This window comes from Nematolebias whitei, chromosome 20 (assembly GCF_014905685.2).
Source record: "Nematolebias whitei isolate Nwh7 chromosome 20, NemWhi1, whole genome shotgun sequence".
Classification (NCBI taxonomy): Eukaryota; Metazoa; Chordata; class Actinopteri; order Cyprinodontiformes; family Rivulidae; genus Nematolebias; species Nematolebias whitei.
Genome location: NC_056517.1, coordinates 6,781,638 through 6,792,037, shown reverse-complemented (window position 1 = coordinate 6,792,037; position 10,400 = coordinate 6,781,638). Strand labels below are relative to the sequence as shown.

Below are 10,400 nucleotides of genomic sequence, written 5' to 3'. Positions count from 1 at the left end.
ATATATATATATATATATATATATATATATATATATATATATATATACATACTTTTATTATTACTTGTTTCTGTAGCACACTGAGCCATGTTCATGTTTGGCAGATTATTTTTTCTTTTTATAATTTTGATTGTTGTACACGTAATCAAATATTTAGCTCTTATCAGTAAGCCATATTTCCTGAAATGCTCTGTCAGACTAGCAGACATGTCATTGTTTTTACATTTACATTGTGATTAATAAGGAGATCTCTGTCTTCATTCAGTGGGTTCTTCGTGCTGCAGCTTTGCGGGCCGCCACACCACCTGCAGGGAGTACTGTGAGGCCATCTTTAGGACCGACTCCACCCCCACAGAGTCCCAGATCAAGGCTGTCAAAGGGTACTGTGTCAGCCTTAGCCTCCAGCTGGTCCAATGTGTCGACAACTTCACGCAGTCCTACCCCGCACGCAGCCCCATTGACAGTAAGTCCACCTGCTGCTCACTCTGTACACAATGCTCCAGCATCTACCTGATAACACCAGGACTATTTTCATTTAGACCAGGGGTACTCATTGCGTGACTCCCGAGCCACATGCAGCTCGCCATGCTTTATTGGTGGCTCTCGTGACAGGTTACAACAATACACCTGCACAGCCAATACATTTTTATAACGTGCTGGCTCAATGCGCAAGAATTGCGCATGTCGGCTCGGGCTTCTATGACGCGGTTTTACGAATCATACAGCACAAAGAGAACTAAATAAGAATGCATAATATAAAATTGTGTCAATCTACTTGAGGAGGCAGGTCCGATCAGCCGGTAGAGGTAAAACAAAGTCCTGTTAAGCTTCAGCTGGATCAGCTGATCACCGGCCGCGCGCATCTGCTGACCCGCCGATCAAAAGACATAAACAATGACCTGTTAATCTCATATGAATCAGCTGGTCATCACCGGTATACCACAGTATAACTCCTACCCACTTGAATATCTTGGAACTAAAGCATTAAGGTTCACTCCAGAAAAGCACTCATCTCCAAAACTATAAACATTTAGCATTCAAATCCCTCAGCGACGGGGACATCATTCTTTTTTTTTAATATGTTAATTTCTCACATCATGGGAGAGGACCTCATGTTAAATATTACTTTGAAGCTGTGCCAGAAGAAAACATTTTCATAACTGTTTGAGGGTTTCCTGATGCATGCTCAATAATCCAGGTAGAGAAATCTAAAAAGTTAAGTCTGGTCCTCTGAACATTCAAAATGTCCAGAGGACCAGACTTAACTTTTTTAGTTGTTTGAGGTGTTCTTTTCAGCCACCCTTTAGGAACAAAGATGGAAACCTCGCATGGTCCTGCTGATTACAGCCAGTTGTTTGGAACGCTGGTCTTGATGAAGCAGGTTTTTAAACCCTGATGAGTCCCTGTGCCCCTTTCCCTCCAGGTTTGTACTGCTGCGACCGGGCAGAAGCCACCCACTGCCAGGTGGCCTGCAGGCGGATACTGCGCACCATGAACACAGAGCACGAGATCATGGAGGGTCTGATCATTGAATGTGGCTCCCAGCCCCTCCCTCAGGACCCCATGTGGCAGTGCTTCCTGGAGAGTTCTCACCCTCCTCCCCCACCAGAGGAGGAGATTCCCCATCCAGCCAAGGACAGTGCCAAGCTGCACTGCTGCTCCAAGGCCAACACATCTCGGTGCAGGTACGACAGCAGGCTCTGCTTCTGCTGCTGACAGGTTCTGGTTCAGAAGAAGTGGCTGTCACTAACTGTGTGCTGGGCCATGACAGGGACATGTGCATGGAGATCAGCACCCACTGGGGCAGCCAGACGTGGCAGGACTTTGATCAGCCCTGTGAGTACAACCCTGTGGAGACGGAGCTCATCAACTGTCTGGCAGATGTTCGAGAGCCCTGCCAGCTGGGCTGCAAGGACCTGACGTACTGCTCCAACTTCAACAACCGGTCAGAACCTGCTCCTGCTGCCGCAGAGTCCGACTGATAGTCGACTGGGTCCGACTGGGAGACACTGACTGGGTCCAACTGAGAGACACTGACTGGGTCCGACTGAGAGACACTGACTCTGTCCAACTGAGAGACACTGACTGGGTCTGACTGAAAGACACTGGCTGGGTCCGACTGAGAGACACTGACTGGGTCCAACTGAGAGACACTGACTGGGTCCGACTAAGAGACACTGACTGGGTATGACTGAGAGACACTGACTGGGTATGACTGAGAGACACTGACTGGGTATGACTGAGAGACACTGACTGGGTCTGACTGAGACACCTACTGGGTTCAAATGAGAGGCATTGACTGGGTCCAACTGAGAGACACTGACTGGGTATGACTGAGAGACACTGACTGGGTATGACTGAGAGACACTGACTGGGTATGACTGAGAGACACTGACTGGGTCTGACTGGGAGACACTGACTGTGTCCAACAGAGAGACACTGACTGGGTCTGTGTGGTCCGGTGTGGGTCACGTGACACGTGACTCAATGACGTAACTGTGACGTAATGACGTCACTGCGAATATTAAACGTGAAATTTAAAAACTCAATAGATGTCCTAGGAATCGATGAGTAGATTACTCGAGCAGTCTGTTAAAGCCCTAGTAGAATAGAGAAATAACATATTAAAGCCAATACATGCAAGTAGTTGGAGATCCCTTTAATAAACTTCTAGAGCTTATGCCAGGAAAGCACGGGGGATAAATGTTATCAAAGGCTTGAATTTTCGTCATGAGATGTGGGCGTGGCTAGACCTCCAACTTTGATTGCTGTCCACATGTGTTCTGGTCCACCTGTCCACATGTGTTCTGGTCTGCCTGTCCACAGATGTTCTGGTCCACCTGTCCACATGTGTTCTGGTCCACTTGTCCACAGATGTTCTGGTCCACCTGTCCACATGTGTTCTGGTCCACCTGTCCACAGATGTTCTGGTCTACCTGGCCACGGGTGTTCTGGTCCACATGTGTTCTGGTCCACCTGTCGACAGATGTTCTGGTCCACCTAAGGATTTAAGGTTCTTTGTTTGTCATTCGCACAACATGTGGTACATGTGGTGGAACGAAATTGTGTACACAAGGTCTCAGTTACATCCAACAATAAAATGTAAAATAAAAACGGTAATAAGATCTAAGATATGAACTAAGAAAAACATCAACTAAAAATACGCTAAGCACTAATAGCCCTTTATTCATCCTGTGTGTTTAGGCCTACCGAGCTGTTCCGCAGCTGTAATGTTCAGTCCGATCAGGGAGCTATGAACGACTTCAAGCTGTGGTCCAACGGGACCATCCGGATGCCGTTCATGAACATCCCTGTGTTGGACATCAGGAAATGTCTGCCCGACATGTGGAAGGCCGTGGCCTGCTCACTGCAGATCAAACCATGCCACAGCAAGTCCAGAGGCAGTGCCATATGCAAGTAGGTAAATGGTAAATGGACTGTACTTATATAGCGCATTTCTCTTATCAAGATACTCTATGTGCTTTACAACACAATCTGTGCCCTCATGTACCCATTCATACAGCACTCTACTAGATCTATACAGAGACTAATCAGTGCTTTAGATCACATTCATACACCGATGGGACACACATTGGAGGCAATGAGGGGTTCAGTGTCTTACCCACGGACACTTCAGCATGTGACTGCTGGTGGGATCAAACCCCCAACTCTCCCATTGGAGGAAGACTGCTGTAACCACTCAGCCACAGCCGCCTCGTTAGTCTGATGATTTCAACAAAAAAACTGATCCAGAATCTTTCTTATTATACACCAGTCAGAAAGCAGATGCGTCATCACTAGGCAAAGTGTTGTGTACACTTTGCATCACCGCTACAAGGTCAAGGTCACAAGTCAAGGTCAAAGTTAAAACAAGGTATTTGCTTGTCTGGGCCTTTGTCATAGATTCCTGTATAGTAGTTTGTTGACGGGCATATAATATGACGTATGTGGTGCCCTTGTCTAAAGTAGCTCTGGTAATAGCCAGTTGCTTTTCTCACTATGATCTGTTATTTATGTTTTCTTTATCATTTACAAATTTCTGTTGAAATACTTTTTTAAGGCTGTTCTGCAGAAGACATACACTGACTAGTATGTACACAACCTCAAAGTTCATTGAAATACCCTGAATCTGACAAATGTAATAAAAAAATAACTTGGAAAATCAGTTATTGATGTTAAAATGTGAGCAGCATGTAAAGAACAAACTCTTGAAACTGCTCTTAAAAACATGCTTTTAACTTAAACTTCGTTAGACAACTTTTTGAATCAATCACTCAGTCAAGCCTGAGAATTATGCACCTGTTCACATGTGTTCTGGTCCACCTGTCCACATGTGTTCTGGTCCACCTGTCCACAGATGTTCTGGTCCACCTGTTCACATGTGTTCTGGTCCACCTGTCCACAGATGTTCTGGTCCACCTAAGGATTTAAGGTTCTGTATTTGTCATTCGCACAACATGTGGTACATATGGTGGAACAAAATTGTGTACACAAGCTCCCAGTTACATCTAACAATAAAATGTAAAAGTAAAACAGTAATAAGCTCTAAGATATGAACTAAGAAAAACATCAACTAAATATACACTAAGCACTAATAGCATAAAAACATTATGTTGAACAACAGCACGAACATTAGCATGAGTCTGTCTGAGCAGATGAGTACAAATCAACACAGCAACATGAAACAGATCAGCAGCAACATGATGTGATTTTCCACAGTGATTATTCTGGTTAGAGTTTCATGAGTCTAACAGCCTCAGGGTAGAAGCTGTTCCTCAGTCTTGTTGTTCTACACTTAATGCTCCTCAACCTCCTTCCTGAGGGGAGTGGGGCAAAAAGTGTGTGTGCTGGGTGAGTGGGGTCCTTCATGATGCAGGTGCTTCTCTTCCTGCATCTATAGGTGTAGATGTCTGTGATGGTGGGGAGACTGACTCCAACAGACTTCTGTACAGCCTTCACCACTCTCTGCAAAGCTTTTCTTTCTGCAGCTGTGCAGCCTCCATGCCACGTGTTGATGCTGGAGCACAGGATGCTCTCCACTGCACACCTGTAGCTTCCCAGGCCAGCTTGCCTCAGTCGCCTGAGGAAGTAGAGTCTCTGATGAGCTTTCTTGATCAGGCTGGTGGTGTTGTTGCTCCAGCTGAGGTTGTCATTCATGTGTACACCCAAGTACTTGGAGCTGGAGACCACTTCCACTGCAGATCCTCCTATGATCAGGGGGGATAGGTGTTTTTGTTCCTTCTCAAGTCCATAACCATCTTCTTTGTCTTCTTCACGTTGATGTGAAGGTTATTCTCCTTGCACAAGCTCTCCAGGTGTTCCACCTCCTGCATGTAGCTGGACTCATCGTTGTTTGTGATGCATCCCACCGCCTCTGTATCATCTGCAAACTTTACAATGTGACAGCCTGGATGGGTAGGTGCACAGTCATACATGAGCAGAGTGAACAGGAGAGGGCTCAGCACACAGCCCTGGGAGAGCCAGTGCTGAGGGTTATGGTGGAGGAGGAGAAGTTGTGGATCCTCACTGACTACGGTTTGTTTGTTAAGAAGTCTAGGATCCAGTTGCAAATGGAGGGGCTTAGTCCTTGTGTGAATAGTTTGTCCATCAGGGTTTGGGGGATCATGGTATTGAAGGCAGACATGAAGTCCTCAAAAAGCATACGGACGTAGGAGTCCTTCTGCTCCAGGTGGAGAGCAGTATGGACCACAGAGGAGATGGCGTCCTCTGTTGATCGATTCTTGCGGTATGCTTACTGGTGAGGGTCCTCGTTGATGCTGGTGGTTGTTTTGATGTGGGTCATGACCAGTTTTTCGAAGCATTTAGTGACTATCGAGGTGAGGGCTACTTGCCGATAGTCATTCAGACCAATACTGTAGAGCTCTTTGGTACTGGGATAATGATGGTGGTAGTCTACAGGCAGGTGGGAACTGTTGCCAGGGTAAGTGAGGAGTTAAAGATGTCAACCAGCACCTTGCAGAGTTGATCGGCACATTCTTTCAGCACCTTCCCTGGGATGTTGTCTTGGCCAGTTGCTTTGTTAGGATTAATCCTCTTGAAAGTACTCCTTACTTCGGCTGAGGTCACGCTGAGAAGCTCTTCTTCCAGTGGTGAGGTGATTTTGGTGCTGGGTAATCTGTTCGGGTCTTCAAAGCCTGTGTAAAACCTGTTGAAGGCATCTGGCAGTGATGGGTCTCTAGGGCATTGTTCACTTCTGCCTTTATATTCTGTTATACACTTAATGCCCCTCCACATGTTCTGTGGGTCTTTTGAGGTGAATTGACCTTTGATCTTCTGTGCATATGTGCCCCTGGCACTTTTAGTACTAGCAACCAGCTCTTTCCGTGCCCTTCTCAACTCCTGTGAGTTTCCAAACCTGAAGGCAGTATTCCTGGCTTCCAGCAGGGTGCAAACCTCTGCATTTAGCCAAGGCTTCCTGTTCGGGCAGCTCTTAACATATCTGGTGGTTGACATCATCAACACATTTGCTAATGTACCCCAGGACTGAGGATGTGTATTTCTCCAGGTCTAGCACCCTCTCATTTTCAGCAGCTTCCCTGAAGACCTGCCAGTCTGTGCATTCAAAGCAGTCTTTCAGTATGGAGCCACTATTCTGCATCCAAGATTTAACTTTCTTTTTATCGGTCAGGAGCGTCTCAGCGGGGGGAGGTAAGCAGGAGCCAGGAAGATGGAGATATGATCAGAGTCCTAGGTGGGGGTGGGGTTCGGCTTTCTATGCATTTTGTACATTCCTGTAAACACGGTCCAGCGTGTTATTTCCACTTGTTGGTATGGCCCCATGCTGGTAAAATCTTGGCAGGCAGTCCTTTAGATTTACGTGATTAAAGTCACCAGCCACCACATAAAGAGCCTCAGGTGTTTGCTCTGCAGCAAGCTAAAATTATCATGCAGCTCCTGCAGAGCATCTGTAGCATAAACAGCTGTTATGAACACTGCTGTGACTTCATGGGATAGATAATGTGGTCGACATTTCACTGTTAGCTGCTCCAAAGCCTTGGAGCATGAGGGTACAAGTTTGTGCACCAGCTTTTACTCACGTAAATGCATACTCCACCCCTCGCACCGCCACCCCCCTACCCCCTCCGGACTTCCCCGTTAGCTCGCTGCAGCAGTACGCTCGAAGAAAAAGTCTGTCATCCAGCTGGAACATGGAGTCTGACATGTCGCCGTTAATCCATGATTCTGTGAGACAAAGCACTGCACATTTCCTCATCTCCTCTGAGGCACTCACTCTCAGACAAGGCAACTCCATCTTGTTGTCCAAAGAGTGGACATTTGACAGAAAGAGAGGTATCGGGAGTTTGCCAGCCTTAGCGTTAGCTTTTAGCCTTACTAGCACCCCAGCCCAGCAACCTCGCTTCTTAAGCCGGAAGCAGTGCTTTCTCTTCCCGTTAGAGCGCCTCTGCTGAAGCTCCCAGAAGGATGAATTTAGGATCCGCATTCTGCCGAGCGTAGACTTAAGATCGTTGCTTATCGCTACTGTATTCCATGGTAAATTCTTCTCTTATTCTCATTGTTTCGTTTCGGCTATAATTTATACGCATAAAGCGTGCAGAGTCAGACATGGAGTCAATTTCAAAACTCCTAAAAACTGGGATCGCATTGGGACCCTGTGAATCTGCGGCTCCTGAGAGCTCAGCCATCTTAGTAATCCTGGCCACAGGTGTTCTGGTCAACCTGGCCACAGCTATTGTGGTCCACCTGTCCACAGGTGTTCTGATCCACCTGTCCACAGATGTTCCAGTCCACCTGTCCACAGGTGTTCTGGTCCACCTGTCCACAGATGTTCTGGTCCACCTGTCCACAGATGTTCTGGTCCACCTGTCCACAAATACAGATGTTCTGGTCCACCTATCCACAGTTTTTTTTTTTTTGGTCCACCTATTTACAGTTGTTTTGGTTCTACTTCAGAATAGTTCAATGTTTGGTTCTGATCCATTTTGGTGGTGTTTAGCTGTGTGTCTTGGTCATTATCCTGTTGGAGGACCCATGGCCTGTGACATAGACCACACTTTCTGACAAGAGCATCTCATTTAGTTCCAGAATGCCTTGATGGTCTTGAGATTTTATTGGACCATGTGCAGATTCAGAACATCCTGTGTCAGATGTAGAACAGCAGCCCCAGAACAGAACCGAGTCTCATACATGTTTCACTGTAGGGTTCTGTTCTTTGTTTTAATTTTGGGTCTGAGCACAGAGCTGATGGGACAAGTTGTCAAAAGGTTTCAGTTTTGTCTCATCTTTAAATCTTTGTGGCTTCTCAATGTGCATTTTGACATATTCCAGTCTGTTTTTTTTTTTTGTTTGTTTTATCTGGTGTCCTCGGTTGTCTTCCATTAAGTCCACTTTGTTCCAAAAAATGTATGGTGTGAGCTGACTCTGATGACTTTGACCTTGGAGATCAACTGTAATCTCTTTGGAAGTTGTTCTGGACTCTTCAGTTACCATATTGCTCAGCTCTTCAGTTTGTCACCAGTTGTCCTTTTGTGGACATGTCCAGCGAGCTTGTCTTTAGTCCTGTGGACCTTCTGAATGATCTGTACAGCTGAAGTCAGTGAATCATCAAGCTGCTTGGAAATGGTCTGATCATTTTTACCTTCAACGGACTGTCAATCATTGTCTTTCTAGGCTCCTGAGACATCTCTGTCCTCAGCTTCCTGTAGTCCATGTTCATTCCATTACACACCATGATACCAAACAGCACTGTGACTACCTGTCACCCTTTAAACAGGCAGACTGAAGACACCTGATATGCTGATTGCAGGACACACCTGAGCCTAACATGTCCCTGTGGACAGATTAGTATCAATCTTTCTGTGTACCATCCTTTCTGTCTGGGTTAGTTCCATTAATTTACTTTTTTTAATAAAACTGTTGACCTAAAATAAAAATAATAAAAAATACTGATTTTTCAGTAGTTGATATTTAATATTTTCTTTTTATTACTTAGGTCAGTTTCAAATTATTTCAGTTTTGTTTTAATTTTTTAACAACAGGGTATGAATAAATTAGTCCCAGTATGAATCTGTACACCTCCTGGGTGATCAGATGTTCATAATCAAAATTTATTATATAATCAATTCATTATTTTATTTATGAAAAAAGCCAGTCAAGTCAGATTGAATGTCTACGTTCTGCGTGTGTATGAGCTGCAGACAGGTCTGTCTTCCAACAGGATGAACTGTGTCCCAGCTGCTTCTGTCTGTGTCCACAGGTCAGACTGTGTGGACATCCTGACCCAGTGTGGGGACATGAAACGCTTCCATGAAGGACAAACCCCGGAGAGGATCTGTGAGCTGCTGTCTCCCATCGATGACCCTGAGCGCTGCATCCCCCTCCACAGATACCTCAGTGAGTCACTTCCTGTGGGACAGAGTGGGCGGGGCCTATCTTGGCCAGCGTTGTACCTACCAAATTGCTGCTTGTTTGCGACAGGAAGAGACTTTGTCTTTCCTTTCTTTAAGCTGTAGAGTCAAATCCACCGTGAGCGTTTAGGTTCCAACTCTGAAGGTTTCCAGCCTTTACTAAACTGATGTAAAAAATTAGACCATAAGAAATAATTTCCAAATGTTTCCACCTTTATTGGAACATCCATCCAGTTCAAGTCAGCTGGAAGACACATTGTCAACAGGAAGTATAATTAAAAACATCTAGTTTGAAACTAATGATTAGTCAAATCATTGTCTGATCGCATTACAACCTTCAGTCTTATGAAGGAGTCCACACATTGACTTGTAGTCTTTGTCCTCTTGACCTCGTCAATGTCCTGTCAGACTGTGAGGACATGTTGTGGACAGATGTCTTCTGGTCCCCTCATAGAGCTGGTCTCAGACCTAGAATGTGGTCAGGACCTTGTAGAACTTCAGTTCCTTCTGGTGTAGCCACTCTTTGGTTAATCTGGATGTTGGTTTGGGCTCATTGTGAAAAATTAATCACCTCTTCATCTTTCTAGCAGACACCAGAAAGTTTGGACCAGAACCAATAGGTTCTTGGGGCTGTCCACCTGGACTAAAACTCCAGTTCACAGGGCTTCTTCTGTGGTTTCTAACACTGATCTAGGTCTGGAAGTGTTTTTTTCCCTGTCCCAGAGGCCAGACTGGTGGAGAACCCACACAACCGCTTCAACACTTGCTCTTGTTAAGAGTGGACGCCCTTCTCCTCCTCTCCCTCTCTGCTTTTCTTTGCTCTGCTCTGTCCTGTCTGTGAAACTACTTAAGAACCTATCTTCTACAAATCTTCCAAATCATAATTCTGCTATAGTCAGAGTCAGAGTTTCTTTATTGTCATTCGCACCTCATGTGGTACATGTGGTGGAGCGAAATTATGTACACGGGGTCCCAGTTACATCCAACAATAAAATGTCTAAGAAAAACAGTAAT

General features: G+C 45.5%; 1 protein-coding gene across 1 annotated transcript in view; it reads left to right on the top strand.

Annotated features, from left to right (window-relative positions):
- The window catches only part of reck (reversion-inducing-cysteine-rich protein with kazal motifs), a 93,747-nt gene that overhangs the window by 63,209 nt on the left and 20,138 nt on the right, over nucleotides 1–10,400 (top strand). The window contains exons 8-12 of the mRNA XM_037694399.1: nucleotides 266–463; nucleotides 1,424–1,685; nucleotides 1,772–1,945; nucleotides 3,205–3,417; nucleotides 9,236–9,372. Coding sequence (XP_037550327.1) covers nucleotides 266–463; nucleotides 1,424–1,685; nucleotides 1,772–1,945; nucleotides 3,205–3,417; nucleotides 9,236–9,372 — 984 coding nt within the window. The remainder of the gene's footprint in view (nucleotides 1–265; nucleotides 464–1,423; nucleotides 1,686–1,771; nucleotides 1,946–3,204; nucleotides 3,418–9,235; nucleotides 9,373–10,400) is intronic.